Below are 17,054 nucleotides of genomic sequence, written 5' to 3'. Positions count from 1 at the left end.
AATTGGCATGTTGAATTGAAATGCCTTTGTACAACCATTTAAATAAAAGTTTTAAAAACCCATATGTTTTCATGATATATGTGATGTTCACCCAGCTGTTTTCGGGTACACAGTATGTTGTTATTAACTGGGGTATCATAGCTTACTAGACATCTTTAGCTCATTCCTCCTGACCAGTTAAAATGTGTATCCTTTGACCAGCTTTTCCTCAGTCCATGCTTTCTCATCTTTATGGCTAAGACCTCCAGCTCCCACCCCCTCAACCACTAATGGGACACTTTCCTGGGGAATTTTTCTATTTCAAATTTCAGCTTCAATTCATCCCTTCATCACCAATCAGGTGCCAGAAACATCCACCAGAGGGTGCTAGATCACTTAGTCACCAACCTGTCCTCTCCATAACAGAACCACAGATTTGCAGAAGAATTGCAACTGGGTCCTGGCCAGAGAAAACTCAAATTTAATACATAGTAATTGTGCTGCTGGACTGACGTATAAGTAAATAACCTTCCATACTTTCCTTTGTCTTTCATAATCACTTTGATATTGTTTCCTTTATGTGCTTGTGCACTTAGTTGCCTTTATGCCTTAAGTCAATTGGGATTGTTCAGATTAGAATACTTAAGAAATCTGAAACCCCTGTTTTGCTTTGAAAGCTGCTGTAGACATATGTGCACTTGGTAAAGAGCCTTCCCGCTTTCCTGGGAAGCTTTTAGATATAAAGACAAATAAATGGCCCATATTGTGTTTAGAGAAGAGAGTGAAGTTCCCACTTTTGTCCTGGCTTTAGTTTGAGCATAATTAGGGCTCGATTCTCAGCCCGCAAGTGCACCCATTGTAGGTAAGGGTGGGGTGGGTCTATTAGCAGGTGCATCTCCATATTCTATTTCCCAGGCTATCCAGGAAGTGACAAGACAATGGTGTGAATGGAGGCAGGATTGGCCACACAGGCTGTAGGACCCTGCCCCACCCTGGCCCCACTGTGGCTGTCTGTGGGGGCTTTTGGGCTGTTGGAGGTTTACAGGGGTGACTGCATGATCCTGGCCTTGTCTCTATCCTGACTGAGAGGCCTTGTGGGGGTGCAGAACAGCGAACTGAAGACAGGATCCCAATCCTGTCTGTATTCATTTCCTGCACTGGAGGTGGTAGGGAATCGGAGGGTCTGCTTTGAGTTGCCCAATTTCTTTTGGAGGGGGGTGTCCTAGAGATTCCAGTCAAGATCTATATAAAGCTTTCTCCTCCATTCTTCCACACAACACATTGAGATAGACAGGGCTGGAATGAGGGAATACAATGAATGAATGATACCTAAAGCATCATTCTAAGTAAACAACCTTTTATACTTACTTTGACTTTTTTTTTTCCAGTCCTGGGCTTGAGCTCAGGGCCTAGCACTGTCTTTGGACTTTCTCAAGGCTAGAGCTCTATCACTTGAAACTCAGCACCATTTCCTGCCTTTTTCTATGTATGTAGCACCAAGGAATCGAATCCCGGTCTTTGTGCATGCTAGGCAAGCACTCTACCACTAGGCCGAACTCCCAGCCCTCCTTTGCCTTTTATAACCACTTTGCTCTTTCGTTTTCTTTATGTACTTGTGCACTTAGTTGCCTTTATTCCTATTAAGTCATCTGGGCTTGTTTAGACTAGAATGCTGAAGTTTTAAGTTTGGGGTCTAGGAAGTCTATGCAGAATGTTTTCCCAAACTGGAAGGTCAGGTGCCAGGTTTTCAGAATGATACAGGAGTTTGTGCATGAGGTGAAAAAGCTGGGAAGCACCAAGTAGAGGCCAAGTGATGTCAATTTCTGCCATGGCACTGAAAGGTCATTCAAGGAGGCAGTGAGACATAGAGGATGGCAAAAATGAAAGGGTATTGCCTGAAAGTGAGAGTATCCACCTTCGAGGGAAGGAGGAGAGTTGGGAGAAGGGAAAGCAGGAGAAAATGAGGGAGGAGGTAACATTGTTGAAAAAGAAATGTACTTATTACCTTCTATAACTGCAACCCCTCTGTACATTGCCTTTACAATAAAAAAATAAAATAACATTTAAAAGATTCTTACAGATTCTGCGAAGTTTCAGAAAAAGTTTATTCTGACTACAGAAAAAAAGGAAGTGAGAGTCTCTGATAAATTCCCACAAAGCCTAGATTTGGGGTAGCACAGACACGGTTAAAAGCTTCTGTCAGCCAAGCAAGGGGTGATGGACAGCAGAAAGAGCTGGGGCCTCTGAAGGATGCTGAGATGAGGAGGGTGATGACAAGATGAGAAATGCGGCTGGGGACTTACTTTGTGGTTGTGGGGACAGAAGGCATAGTGGTCCGTCATCTATTATAAATAACCCTGAGTGGTGTTTTTAGGGGACCCAGGATGCAGAGGTGGTGTAGGAAAAGCTCAGAGGGATGGCTGGAAGCGTAGCTTTGTGGGGAGGTGGTCTTAATCCTTTGCTGCTTATTTTTTTTAAATGTTCTAATTGAAATTATACTTGATTTAAGGGAAGTCCCTGACTCTCTTGGCATAAGATGAAGGGCAAGGTATCATGGCCATTTATAGGGCTAATAAGTAAAGGAGCCTCAGGGCCACAGTTTCTTCAAAACCATTCTTAGGACAACTCCCCCTGTCCTGGGCTGGAAAAGCCCCAGTACTCTTACATGTGGTAGAGAGACTCCTTAACTGAAGTTACCATTAGAGGTATCAGTGGATGACACACAATGGGGAGAAAGGAAAACACCTTTTGTCATACTTTCTCACTCCCTCTTCTATGCCTCTCCTTCTCCCTGACTCTCTTTTTTTGTGCCAGTGTTGGAGTTTGAACTCAGGTCCTCATAGTCTTGCTTAGCTTTTTGCTCAAGGCTGGTGACCTACCACTTGAGTCACACTTTAACTTTTTTTTTTAACTGGTTAAAGAATGTAAGGGGTTTTCCTGCCCAGGCTGGTTTTGAACTTTGATCTCAGCCTTATGAGTACCTAGGATGCCATGTGTGAACCACTTGTGCCTGGTTCTGTGGTTCTCTTTTGCACCCTGTTTCTCCCCCCCCCCCCACCGGGGGCAAAGGGTGTGTTAAATACTTAGGGACTCTTCCTTCATTCCATTTCCCACTTTGATTTTGACTTTATCTTTTTCTTTTGCATTCTACAGAGACTATTCTGAATCAGTTGAAGCTTCAAGTGGCTCAGCTTGGTATGTCCCAAGACCTCTGAGGGCAAGAGTGAGGCCAGCTTGGCATGCAGGCAGAGACCGCCTGTAAAGTTAGGATGCTCACCTAGGCTAACTTGCTGCAGGAAGAGCTGAGAGGAACCTGAGAATTCCAATTAGGCTTAAACTAATGAGCTGGAAACTTTGGGGAAATCTCTGTGGCAATGAGGGGAGATGTGATCATCTTCCTTTTAATTAGCAGTGGAAAAACTTGTAGTTGGGCTAGTCGCTGGAGGAAGGGTAGTGTCCAGAGGGAACGAGTTCTGAGAGCATCATAAGGGGCAATACCCGTGGTGGTGTGTGCATAGGGGTCTGCGGAACAAATCTGGGCTCCTGCATCAAGGGAGAGGGAGGACCCTAAATGGAAAAGACAGCTTGGAGGAGTATCCTAGGGAGCACTCCTTCCCCCAGATGCCTCCCTCAGGGGACAGATGGGTGTCTGAGGCTACATAAAAGGGGAGTAGTCGTTCAAGGGTTGTGCATGGGGGCCTGCACTGTGCAGGGCTAGATGCCACTCAGGTCCCTTCCATCAACCGGCCTGCTTTCTTAGGCCGCCTCTGTTGCTTAATCAGGAAAACCACCTGCTGCTGTCAGAGTCACAGCCCACCCGCCAGCCTCCCAGATGGCCCTGCCCTTCCGCCAGACAAGGGGCCCTGGAGCACCTAGGACACAATGAGAGGAGCCATTGGGGGTCGTAGGACTAACCCTGTTGAACAGTTCCCCTTACTCTCCAAGCCTTGCTGTTTGGCATTCTCCCTGTGGAACTGAGCTGATAGCTGGCCCCTCCTGCTGTCCCCCTCTGGGAGCTCCTGGTGGTGGGGGGGATGGGACTGTCTGGCCAGGCCCCCCACTTGTGTACCTTGGGGAGAGAGTTCTGCGCCTAGGTTGGGGACGCTTCAGCCTGAGCGCTAGGAGGTTGGGGATGAAGGTCTGGGGCGCTGGCAGGGCCATCACTGGACGGGGGTTCCCTAAGCCCTGGCGAGTCGGCCAGGCGAGCCTCCTCCCCCGGGGCTTCGGGAGGCCCTGAGCCCGCGCCCGCTGTAGTTGCAGCAGCTGCCACTGCTGGCGGCTGCGGGGAGCGCGGGGCGCGCGCCGAAGGGCTCGGGTGGCGAGGACGGGGACGAGAAGGCGCCGAAGGAGGCGAGGAGGCCGAGCGCACGGGAGGCCGAGGAGGCTCCGCGTCTCGGGAGACGCAGCTGGGGAGGGTGCGGGGCTCAGCCGGCGGTGGTGGGCTGCGGGCTGGGCGACGGGACGCCGAGGAACCTGCCGCGGCCCAGCGCGCGCCGAGGCGGCGATTGGGAGCCAAGCGCAGCGAGGGGCGGAGGCGGGCCGGCGTGGGGGGCGCCGGGGGCACCCGGGGCTCCTTTCGCATTATTAACGCATTGCCGCCCAGGAAGCTGGGAGCGGCGCGGAGAGGGCGTGCGGGCGGGCGGGCGGGGGGTCCCCGCTCGGAGCGCGGCGCACTCGCGTGGCGCACGGCGCGGCGCCGAGGACACCCGGGCCCGCGCGCGCAGAGTCGGGGCGGGCCCGGGGGTGGGGGCGGCGCAGACTCTCCCCCTCGCGGGGGGCACGAGTGGCCCGTGGCGCCCCCTGGGGCTGTCAGTGGACCGCGGGGCGGCTGGGCGCAGGCCCGGGGAGGGGGAGCCGCCCGCCCGCGCCCTCCCCTCCCCCTCGGCCCGCTCCCCTCCCCCCCGGGCGGGCGGGCGGGCGGCGGCCGGCTGTATATATCTCCGCGCACCCCGCCAGGTCGCGCACAGCGCCCCGAGCCCAGGCGCCTCCCCGCCCCCCTCCCCGCGCCCCGCGCTCCGCGGCGGCGGCGGCGGCGGCAGTAGCGGCAACATGGCTGTCGATGGGTGCTCGGGGTGGCGCTGGCGGCGGGAGGAGCTCCCCCGAGCCCCGGCGCCGGCCGCCCGTTGCTAGCTATGGCAAATGGTGGCGGCGGCGGCGGCGGCGGCAGCGGCGGCGGCGGCGGCGGCGGCGGCGGCGGCGGCGGCAGCGGAGGCAGCGGTTTTAGAATGAGTAGCAATATCCACGCGAACCATCTCAGCCTAGACGCGTCCTCCTCCTCTTCCTCCTCCTCCTCCTCGTCCTCCTCCTCCTCTTCGTCGTCGTCGTCCTCCTCCTCCTCTTCTTCCTCCTCCTCCTCCTCCTCCTCCTCTTCCTCCTCGTCCTCGGTCCACGAGCCCAAGATGGATGCGCTCATCATACCGGTGACCATGGAGGTGCCGTGCGACAGCCGGGGCCAGCGCATGTGGTGGGCTTTCTTGGCCTCCTCCATGGTGACTTTCTTCGGGGGCCTCTTCATCATCCTGCTCTGGCGGACGCTCAAGTACCTGTGGACCGTGTGCTGCCACTGCGGGGGCAAGACCAAGGTAACGCGCGCCCCCCGCGCCCCGCGCCCCGCGCCCGCCGCCCGCAGCCCGCACCCCGGGCCGCGCTCCCTTCCCGCCCTCCCCTCCGCGCTGCCTGCGCCCTGGGATTGGGGCAGCGGGCCATGTGGGGTCCCTCGTACCCCCCCCCGCCCCCCGCAGCCGGTGCGCCCCGGGCCGCGGACGCCCGGACACCCGGTGCGATCTCGGTCCCCCTTGTTCATGGTGGGGTAGTTGGTGACTGCGGCCGGGACCTGGATGGGGGACGCGCCGCTCCGGGGGGCTGCGGCGCGGGATGGGGAGCGAGGCGCCAGGCTGGGTGCGTGCCGCGGGCGGACCGCGCACCTTTCGCGGCTGGGCTCCCTGGCGGAGGGCGAGGGGGTGCCCGGCGGCCCGCGCTCCCAGGCGTCTGCTGGGGAGATTTGCGGAGATGGGGTGGGGGTGGTCTGAAAGCAACGAAGGTTCCCTTGGCCAAGGAAGAAAAATGAATGAATAATAGTTTGCACTAGGGAATCCCAGGGAAGAAACGTGGACAGAGAAAGCGGGGTGCTGCGGAGGTGTGTGTGTGGGGGGGTGGTTGGAAGGCAAGAAAAAGTTGGGGAGCTCCATCCCAGAATCGGAGGCAACCCTGTTAGGACGGCTACTTTAGGAACGTGGCGAAGTGGCGAATCTGATGTCACCTTCCACCTCGTCCCTCAGGTTTTCTGGTTCATCCCCCTCCCGCCTCTCACGCACACCCCAACTTCTTCGGGTGTATTCACCCCTGTCTTCTCGCCCTTGGTCATCAGTGTTGGGTCCGCGGGCTGGTGCTCGAGTGCTGGCTGCTGGACTCGGCCGAGGCCGCGGCTGGACCTTCCTTTAAGCTATTCCTAGCGCAGACGCCCACCAGCGCAGCAGCCGCCGCCGCAGCCTGAAATGTATGGTTGCTAGGCTAACTTCCTGGGCTGTGGCCTCTCCCTAGAGTTGTCCCCGATGGTCACTCACCACTGGCTGGAGATAGGGGACAGGGACAGTATTTGATTGAAAACGGTAGAATAATAATAATAATTCTTGGGGAAAAAAAAAAGAAGCAGTGAGCTGCACCTCCCTGACATTTCCATCAAGGAAGCAGAAGAGCCTCCCGAGTTTGGAGTTGCAAGATAGATATCTCAGCTCCTACGTGCTCTCACAGCTTTCCCAGTAAAGTCACTCCCAGGACCCTTGTAACTGAATGGGGCATGGCAACTTGTAGCAGCCTAGTGGCTGAAAAGGGGTGAGGGGGGAAAGGCTGGCTGTTAAACCCCATGGGTGAACCCAAGCTTTTTCTCCCTGGTCATTAATTATACATCCTGTTAGGTGCTGAAGCTCAGCTGTGTTTTGTGGCAGCGCAGTTGTGTTTTGGAAAATACTGATGTGTTGGAATAAAGGAGAAAAAGAAAAAAAAATTTCTTATCTTCCTCTGCCTTCTCACCGTTCTGGAAGCCTCCAGATGTTGGCACACCAGCTGTATTTGGTGTTGGAGATTCCCTCCTTTATCACGGAGGAAGACCTAGCACCTCTAGAGAAGCCCCTTGAGTAGGCAAGGCCCAAGGCACACATCAGGAAGCTGCCCTTGACATAGCTTGCTTCGAGTCTTCTTTACCCCATTTCCTCTCCTCTTCACCCTCACAAGCTCCAGATCTGTGAATTGCCTTCCATTTACTGAGATTCACCCACCGTCCTCAGGGGAAGCATCGCTCAAAGTCGTATGTGGCTAAAATATTTCTAGGCAGAGTAATATGTATGCACTTATAAGAAAAAAATATCTTCTGTTTTGTTAAGACGTGGGCAGTGTTGATTACAATGAACTTTTTTTTCCCCCGTGAGTCAAAATAAGATGTGGTTTGGGGATCCTGAGGTTTCAAATGTAGCTTCATATCTTGTACTCGGGGTTACTTAATGTGACTGTAGTGCACGAAGCACTCATCAGATAGTTCATGCAGAGTTTCTCTTTTCTAAATGATGATCTACCAGAGTGTCTGCTGGTTTTTCTTATGACAATATTTATTCATTCTTTTTTTATTTTGTCAATGATCATTAGAAGAAACAATCCTTACATATTTGGCTATATTTTGTACATTCATGACCAGCTGAGTAGACACAGCTGGGCAGTTTCTAGATGGAATCAACCTGGGATGTGATGAGATTGTGCTTGAAAAGATGGGCAGCCAATGTAGAATGAGACCAAGTTATTTTTTGATATCATGAATCCATTTTTAAAACATTCCAGCATCTCTTGATTTGCCCTTTGATTTGCTCAAACTATGTGTAATTAGCTCACTCAATCTCACAACGGTCATTCAGGCCTTTTATGAGCTTTTCTTTCTACCCCTGAAGTTTTTATTCTTTTTGCAATCAGTTGTTCTTTTATTTTATTTTTGTCCTTCATTCTTTTTGCTTTCCTAGTATTTGATGGTTTTGTTGAGACTCGGTGCCGAAGAAATTGTTTGGCTCAAGTTTAGAACAATTCTTTTAGTCTTCCCAGGCAGACCTAAGCTGACTTTCTACAGAGTTCTGCCAGTCTTCAGGCATCTTCCTGGAGGCCTAAGGGAGTTTGAGGAGGAGCTGGAATCTTGGGTGTTTTCAATATCTGAGATTCTGTTAAAGACTCTACTATTTGAAAAGAGTGGAATGTGTCCATTTTTAGGAAATAAAGGAAAAGCTGTCCTGTTGGAAACTTGGGCATTCCAGTGGTTTTTTTTTTTTTTGTGGTCTTTTTTTTTTTCCTCCTCCTCCTCCTCCTCCTCCTCCTCCTCCTCCTCCTCCTCCTCCTCATTATTATTTTCACTGTTGGATTTTGTCAAGAGCTCTCCATGCACTTGGCCGTGACATTTTGAGGTTCCATTTAGTGCTCAACTACAGTAAACAGGGAGCTGCTGTATATTATGACAGCCTGAGTAAGGCCATAACCTTTGAAGAACTCACTTCACCACTCTTGTCTCTCTCTTCCTGTGTATGCAGTATGAGGGGTAGAATGAGTTCTGTCCCTTTTTGGATTCCACATAGGAAAATGGAAGGAGCAAGGCACAATGGGTAAATCTTCCTTTCACACATTGCCTAGTTCCCCACAGTCCAGTGAGAGACCTCTTTTGTGTTCATTTCCTTCTTCTGTTCTGTTCTTGTACAGGTTCTCTTCTTTAAATGTCCTGTTAAATGCCTGTGGAAACTGAGGCCGCTCCATTGTTGGAGCTGTGGTTCCTCAGGGTTGAGGAGGGAAGGTCTGTATGTGGCTGGATGTACGTAGGCAGCGCTGTTATCAGTTCAGTTCGAGCTGTGGTCCTTTGTAGAAGCTTGGGCTTGCTCAAGGATGGTTTGCACGCATGCAGTGAGTTATTGAGGTGTTGTTTCCATGGTTGTGTCTGAGAAAACAACACATTTTCTCTCTCAGGCTCATGGCTAATATAAATATCAGATCCCATTACGGCTGGGTAATTACCCGGGGTCTGGCTTGGCACATTCAATCAGGGCTGTACCTTCAGCGCCTTGGAACTCTTGATTCCTGATTAGCTCCAGTGCCTCCTCTCATCCTGTCCTGGCCATCTGCTGTAGCCCTGACCTTCACCTACTCCACTGGGGTTGGGTCCCTTGAGGTGATCCAGGAGAAGTTCTAGGTCCTTGTCACGGAGGAGCTCTACGGACCTGCCTGTGTTCCAAGAGACTGTGCCTCTCATGGCTGGCTTTCTTGCTGGAACTGCACCCTTTGGTACTTGGCAGATGGTAATCAACAGACCCAAGCTAAATGGTGGATCTCAGACACATTGTTAAGGGCCTGGTGGGCTGATGATCAGGTCGACATTTTTGTTTCCTCATCTGTCAGGTGCACACAATGGCCATCTTTCCTAGGATTCTTCCAAAGAGTAGCCATTATGGCTATATCAATAATTCAGTATAAAATATAGGAGAATATATAATATGAATAATTCCATGTCGCAACATCTCAGTGATTCATTGTATGAAGACCATCCCCAGCAAACATGTAGCCCATGGCCGGCTCTTGAAAGTGAGGACTGTCTTAGCTTCGCAAATTGTAGAACTTATTTTTTCCAGTTCATTGACCTGTAGGTCTCTGAAGGGATTAGAACAAATACCATTTTTTTTTTTTTAGATCAAAGGTGCTTCTAGACCCCGGAAGCTATGAGTTCTGTCAGACTGAGGTTTGAATTCCTGGTTTTGGGTGGTCTTTTTTTTTTTTACCTGTTGTGGTGTGAAATGATGAGGACAGATAAGGTAGTCAAGGATAGACAGACAAGCTCTGTTGACCAGGGCCTCTCAGAATGGTTGGTGTGTTGTCGTTGCTCTTGGTGGTGGTGGGTAGGTATTGGTGATATGGGATTTCAGAGCTTTTTGGTCTGTGTCTTTTGGCTTGCGGCTGTGGGTTTGGAATGACATGCCCTTGTAGAGGGTCAGATTCCCTATCCATTCTCCCAAGGCCTGAGTTCCCAGACCTGCACTCCAAAATGATTTAGCAGTCTCTTGAACCCAGACCAGCTTTGCTGTGACAATCCCTGAGCAGGAGGTCCCAGAATATAATCTAGGATGCACTTGTCCTTGAAGTTACCTTGAGCAAAATCCACCTTGTGGGCATGGCTAAGCTGTCCCCTTGGAGGATCACATGAGAAGCTTGTAGAAGTTGTGCCTATGGGGAAATTGGCTGAACTTCCCTCCCTTTGCGCAGCATTGCCCTGGTATCAAGTCTACCTTGTAGTGCCCAAGAGCCAGCCAGTGACCTTGGACAGGATTTCAAGGCTTTGGGCCTCAGTGTTCTCATTACAGATTGGGGATTGTAATGTTGTGGAGCCCTATGGGACAGGTTCTCTCATTAACCCTGTAGGGGGTCATTTCCCACGAGAGCACTGTGACCTGGGCTTCCGTTTGAGTTAGCCTTGGGTTAGCCTTGCTTCCAAGTGCCAAGGGAATTGGCCAAACATGCATCAGAAGGACAGGAAAAACTCCTGTACTGCTTGGCTGAGGGAGAAGGAATTCCACAGACAAGGCCAGGTGGTCATCTCTTCCCTGGAAAGGAACATTCATTGGGTGTCTGGTATGGTTTCTTTAAGTCTCTTTCTATCTGTTTTTTGTTGTATCTCTTTGTCTCTCTTTCTCTCTGTATGTTTGCCTTTCTGCTTGTCTGTCTGTCTGTCTGTCTGTCTGTCTGTCTCTCTCTCTCACACACACACACACACACACACACACACACACACACACGCCCTTGATGCTATAGCAGTCAGGTTGACACTGGATTGTAGTGCCGAGATCTATTTTCCAAAGTGGGCAGCAGGTATGTTCTGACTCACAGTGGCAGTGGCCGTGATAATCTGTGAACCACAGTAGCCAACACCACCTTCTCAGGCCCTTGGAACTGCAGAACCCCTGGAGGGATGACTCTTTGGTTCTGGGAGAAATGGCCACATTTGTGCTGTGATACCAGAGCCCCAGGGCTGCAGGGAGAACCCTGCACCCCATGGAGATATCTCCAGGGTTTAGGCAAGGCCAGACTTCCTGCAGGACCTCTGAGATTCCATTTTCGTGCTCAGGAGGAACATATCAGCGGTGTCTCCTTAGACTATTTCACAAGCAGCCAGGCATGGTTTCTCATGCCTGTAATCCTAGCTACTCAGGAGGCTGAGATCTGAGGATCGTAGTTCAAAGCCAGCCTGGGTACTAAAGTCCGTGAGACTCTTATCTCCAGTTAACCACTAGAAAACTGAAAGTGGTGCTATGGTTCAAGGGGTAGGGTGGTAGCCTTGAGCTGAAAAGCTCAGGGACAGTGCCCAGGTCCAGAGTTCAAGTCCCAGAACTGACAAAAAAAAAGAGAATATTTCATAAGCAAGTGGAACCTTGGTCCCAGGCACATAGAGAAAGAGACTTTGGGACCCCCCCTTAATAGCAGAGTATCCTAATATTCTGGATAGAAAGACCCCCAAATATCTAGTAATGCTGTCATATCTCTGTTCCCCAAGGCTAGGGCTAGAGAAAGAAATTAGGGGTGCTTCTGCAGTCTTAAAATGCATTTACTTGGGTGGCTGTTGGAATATGCAAGTCTTATTCACAAGGAAGGTCCAGGATGGGGCCGAGACTCTGAATTTCCAGCAGGATCCAGATGATGCTGGTGCTATATTGAGCACACAGAGAACTCAAGAATCTGGCTCATTCCCCAGCCATCCTCAGATAGACCATCCCTGAAGATACTCATATGGTGAAATATGGAAAGTTCCAGCTCCTCAGTAGCAAGAAGGGACATGGTCAAGAGCTAAACTGTGCCGGCTAACCAGAATGAGGGAGCTGCTCTGGCCTCTTTGATTTGCTTTGGCACCACCTCAGATGAAGCTGACTCTTCAGATGCCTTCTTTCAAGGATCCCATGGCAGAGTTGACTTGTGGCAGCCAGTGCAGCATTCTAATTTATAGGGCGGTCTGTGTGTTGCCCATCAGTGTGTGGGCTCTCTCCCTTTGCCAGTTGGTCACATCATAAGGGGTGCGGCTTCCCGAAGTCCAGAATGGCAACTGAGCCAAACCACCAACTTGCAAAATTAAAGGCCAGGGGTATAGCCAGGGCTGTGCAGTGGTGATACTCCTGGAAGCCAGCTGGTGGCCACACCTTCCAGAGTGTTTGAAGTCAGCAGAACTAACTGGCAGCCTGATTTTCCATAGGGATCTGGGTGGGCCTTACTGAATTCAAGGATTGACTTCAAAGGGGCCTGATGGCAGAGTGAGTGGGGTGATTCGGGGTTCTGTGCTGTGCAGTAGTCCTTTGCAAGAAGGAAGAATTCTCAAGAATTCCAGCACATGACAGTGGAAAGAGCTTCTTTTTTTCGTTGTAGCGAGGTTTTCACAACTTCTACTGTCAGAGACTTTCTCCTTGAGATGTGCTTTTTATGTGGCACAATTGTCAAAGAGGAGAGCCTAGATCATGAGCATCTTTCAGCAGCCAGAATGAAGATGGGCTCAGCATAAGGGCCTGCTCATTGTAGGTTCTGGACTTTGATTATTTTTAGCCCCCTCCTTTTTTTTTTTTCCCTAGTACTAGAGATTGAACTCAGGCCTCATGGTTGCTGTGGCACTTTTGCACCAGCCATTTTGCTTCTGGTTTAGTTTGTTTGTTTGCTTTAGGTTGGGTCTCGTGGTACCTTTGTACAAGTTGGCTTCAAACTTTGATCCTTCTACTTTTGCTTCCAAAGTAGCCGGGATTTATCAGCATGTACCACTTGGCTGGGCCTTCAGTTTTGCTTTTATTGATTTTTAAGTGCATATTTTCTGCTGTAACTGAGTTAGGTACTAGAGGAAAAACTAATGACAGCTCAGTTTTGACTACTTGTTCATTTTGATTTTGCACTTTGGCTTGATAGAATGGAAAAGCATGAAATCAGTTCTCTCTTCAAGGGATGAGCACTGAGAGATCAGCGAGTTGCATAAAACCTCCCTTAGGACAGGAACTTAATCAACTGAACAAACACACAGACACACACATACACAGACAGACACACAGACACACACAGACACACACATGCGCACACACACACACACACACACACACACACACACACACACCCCAACATACCCAAACAACACACTCAAGTAAATGTATCCACACTCATGCATACATGCATGGTACACACATATACCTGGGAATACACAAGATACACAAACATATAAACACATGAGCATATCATACCCACATATACAGAAGAGCCTCTCCTCCCTCCCTCCCTTCCTCCTTCCCCCCTGTCTCTTTCTTTTCTTCTTTCTTTCTCTTTCTTTCTTTCTTTCTTTCTTTCTTTCTTTCTTTCTTTCTTTCTTTCTTTCTTTCTTTCTTTCTTTCTTTCTTTCTGCTAGTAGTGAGGCTTGAACTCAGGACCTAGACACTTAGCTTTCCCCCTAAAGGCTAGACCTCTATCACTGGAACCATAACTACATCCACTTCCAGCTTTTTTGGTTAATTGGAGATAAAATTCTTACAGATTTTCCTATCTGGGCTGGCTTTGAACTGGGATCCTCAGTACTCAAGCCTTCTGAGCATTTAGAACATTACCTGGTGAGAACCCTCTTTCTTGAGCTGGAGGCTGGGTTAGGCTCTGGTAAGGTGAAAATACTATTTTCTCTGGGTCATTTGTTTGAGGCTCTGGGCAAATGGATGGCCTTGGTTTTGGTGACAGAATGCTGTTTGAGTTATTCCTGGGTTTTAATAAATCTTATCACCTTGGGCTCACCTGACCAGTAGGTGTCAGGGGTTTAGTCCATATTCATCAGCTGTTGGTGATGCTGCTGAGTTAGGCAAGAGAGGGAAGGTCAGTTTTGAAACAATGACTGCTTTAGGGTGAAATTTGCTTTGTGTTTGGCATTATTTGGTAATTGTCTTTGGGGCATTGTATATAATTGCCAATTTGGAAATGTAATTGGCACTCCTGGGCCAGAATGGATATATTTTACATCGTCAAACAGAGCCTGGGAACCATCTTGCTATAAGATCTCATTACCTGCGTGGCAAATGTTTTTCTACGTGGCTACAGATGAAATTATTTAAAATATCTCATTTACTTTCTGTTTGTTGTGTGTGTGTGTGTGTGTGTGTGTGTTTTAGCAGTGCTGGAATGGAACCCAGGAGTTTATGCACACTAAGTGACTGTTCTTCTACTGAGTCACATCCCTTCCTCTACCTACTTCTTCTTCTTCTTCTTTTTTTTTTTTGCCAGTCCTGGGCTTGAGCTCAGGGCCTGAGCACTGTCCTTGGACTTTCTCAAAGCTAGAGCTCTACCACTCGAGCCTCAGCACCATTTCCAGCTTTTTTTTTTTTCAATGTATGTAGTACTGAGGAATTGAACCCGGGTCTTCATGCATGCCAGGCAAGCACTGTACCACTAGGCCAAACTCCCAGCCCCCCTACCTTCTTCTTTTATTTAATTTTGTTGCTGCTGCTGCTGTTGTTGTTATCGGTCATGGGGCTTGAACTCTGGGCCTGGATGCTTTCCCCAAGCTCTTCAGCTCAAGGCTAGCGCTCTGCCACTTTGAGCCACAGGGCCACTTCTGGTTTCTGGTGGTTAGAGATAAAAGTCTCATAGACTCTTGTGCCCAGGCTGGCTTTGAACTGTGATTCTCAGATCTTAGCCTTCTGAATAGTTAGGATTGAAGGCATGAGCCACCAGTACCTGGGTCTTGCTGTGTTACCCATGCTGGTCTCAGACTATTGATCCTTCCATGTTAGCTTCCTCAGTGCTGGGATTACAGGTGTGCACCACTGAGCCCTTTCTTTCTTTGTGCTGTTTTATTGGCTTTCAAACCTGATTTGCTTAGAGACTTCCATCTGATTGATTCTGAACATTCAAAGAGAGCAGCAGGAAAGTCTGTACCCATTCCTTTCCTTCCATTGCTGTTTTTTTTCCCCATTGCTTCGTTCTTGAGGACTCTTGGAAGTGTTTCTACCCCAGGGTGGAGGATCACTTCTATTTGGAGAAGAGGTTAGCTGAAGGAAGCCCTGTATAACTTTCTACATTATAGGAGTTTTCTTTTGCATGAGAAAGGAATACTTCCCCCTTGCCCCCCATCCAAGGAATACTAGAATGTAAAGCTGGATATGGTGGTACACATCTGAAATCCCAGCACTTGGAATGCTAAGTTTGTGGCCAGCCTGGGACATATAGCAAGATTCTGCCCACCTCCTAATTAGATTTGTTACTTGAAGCACAACATAGGTTTGTAAACCATTGATTTCTTGGACCACAATGTCTGTTTTTTTAGTTTCACCCCCTTTTTTAAAAAAATACCTTTTATTTATTTTTTGATTTATGTGGTAGTAAGGAATCAAACTCAGGGCCTCATGCATTCTTGACAAGCACTCAACCACTAAGCCACATTCCCAGCCCACCATAATATAATGTCTTTGGCAAAGAGCCTTATTGTTATTATTTAAAATTGTACAAAGAAGCTTCATTTCAACCTGTCAGTTTATGAGTTATGAGCATCCCCATCAGTATCACCAGCAAAGTTTTTAAGGCAAGATTTCCAGTGATGTTGTGTCTGCGTTTGCCTCTTTGCAAACCATTGCAAGAATATCATTAGGTACTGGGATGTCAACACAGGGATTTCAGGTTGAGAGTTTGACTTGAGTATTCCTGTTTTGTGCCTTGTTTGTGCTCCCTAGCAGACTCAGTTGTTTCTCCTTTGTTTCTCTAGCAGATTCGGTTGTACTCTGTCTCCTTGTGTTTGGGACTGTATTTGGGGGGTAGGGCTGGGCTAGAAAAGGAGAGCAGTTGTGAAGGTTGAGGGCTTGAAGTTTCAGATTAGTAGACTACAAATAGGCACTTGAGGTAGAAACTTCAGAGGCATTGGCATTACAATAAACTTATTGGTGGGGGGGAACTTTGTTTCTTTTAGTTTTTCTTCTTCCTCCAGGCTGGTAGTTCTACTCCATTCCTAGAGGGGCCTGTGTGTTCACCATCTCCTGAGACCACCATTCTATTGGAAATAAACTCTCCTCAGAATGAAATTAGATCTTTCTTTTCTTCCATTGTGTCCTGTCTTCTCTGGTCTTGCTTGTCCAGGAATGTACAGAGGTGGGTGGTGTTTAGAGATGGAAAAGATGTTGAGACACTGGATGATTGCAGATATCTCTTGATAGTTTCTCTGAATTCCCATCCTTTGAGACAGCCAGGTTCTTTTGTCCCTTTCCTCTACATATGGAAGATGGCCCAGTGTGGCTGTGACTCTGAAAATTTCCCTCCAAGATCTGTTCACTTTTCTTTGAAGCTGTGAATGTTGGTTTTCCATTTTCCTGTGGCCTAAAGTCATCTCTTTATCAATGGCTTATGACCTGTATTTCTGAGATGTGGCTTCTGCAGTTTAGCCCTGGGCCTGGTCAAGGGCAGGAATGATTTAGGGGGCTATACTATCAGATGTAGGATGTGTGTTGTTTGCTAAGAAGCAAATTCTCTGCTTTCTGGGTGTCATGATGGAACTGCTGTTTAGAACTGAAGCTGGGTTTCTCCCCAGATTCTGATCTTTTGGGGCTTTTGGGCTGTGCTGCTGCTGCTTCTGTTTTCCCATAATCTACTGAACAGAAAGAAACAAGAATCTGTAAGAGGAGGTCTGGGATAGGGGATGGAGGGAGATGGTCACACCAAGGAAAATGGAATGCTAGGGATCTGGACCAGGATAAATATAATTGGGTAGATTTTGTTGGTAATCCCTCCCTCCCTCCCTTTTTACCTTCTTCCTCCCTCCATCTCTCCTTCCTTTCATCTTTTCACCTTTCTTTTCCCTTTTCATTTTTATTTTGTGCTGATCCTGGGGCTTGAACTCAGAGCCTGGGCACCTGTTCTTTAGCTTTTTCACTCAAGATGGGTGCTCTACAATATGAGTCACAGCTCTGCTTCTGGCTAATTACTGTCTAATTTGGATTTGTCTGCCTAGGCTGGCTTTAAGCCATGATTCTCAGATCTCAACCTCCTGAGTAGTGGGGATTACAGATATCATCCACTGGTGTCTG

The 17,054-nt window shown here is 49.0% G+C and overlaps 1 protein-coding gene across 33 annotated transcripts in view; it reads left to right on the top strand.

The window, feature by feature from the left end:
• Window positions 1-5,111: 5,111 nt before the first annotated feature.
• Window positions 5,112-17,054, top strand: part of Kcnma1 (potassium calcium-activated channel subfamily M alpha 1) — a 675,048-nt gene continuing 663,105 nt past the window's right edge. For all 33 annotated transcript variants that reach the window (XM_090346647.1, XM_090346640.1, XM_090346639.1 and 30 more), the window contains exon 1: window positions 5,112-5,561. In XM_090346647.1, the coding sequence (XP_090202773.1) occupies window positions 5,112-5,561 (450 nt within the window). The remainder of the gene's footprint in view (window positions 5,562-17,054) is intronic.

This window comes from Megascapheus bottae, chromosome 15 (assembly GCF_031878675.1).
Source record: "Megascapheus bottae isolate mThoBot1 chromosome 15, mThoBot2.hap1, whole genome shotgun sequence".
Taxonomy (NCBI): Eukaryota; Metazoa; Chordata; class Mammalia; order Rodentia; family Geomyidae; genus Megascapheus; species Megascapheus bottae.
Note: the sequence above shows the minus strand (reverse complement) of the source record. Positions and strands in the feature narration are given on the sequence as shown.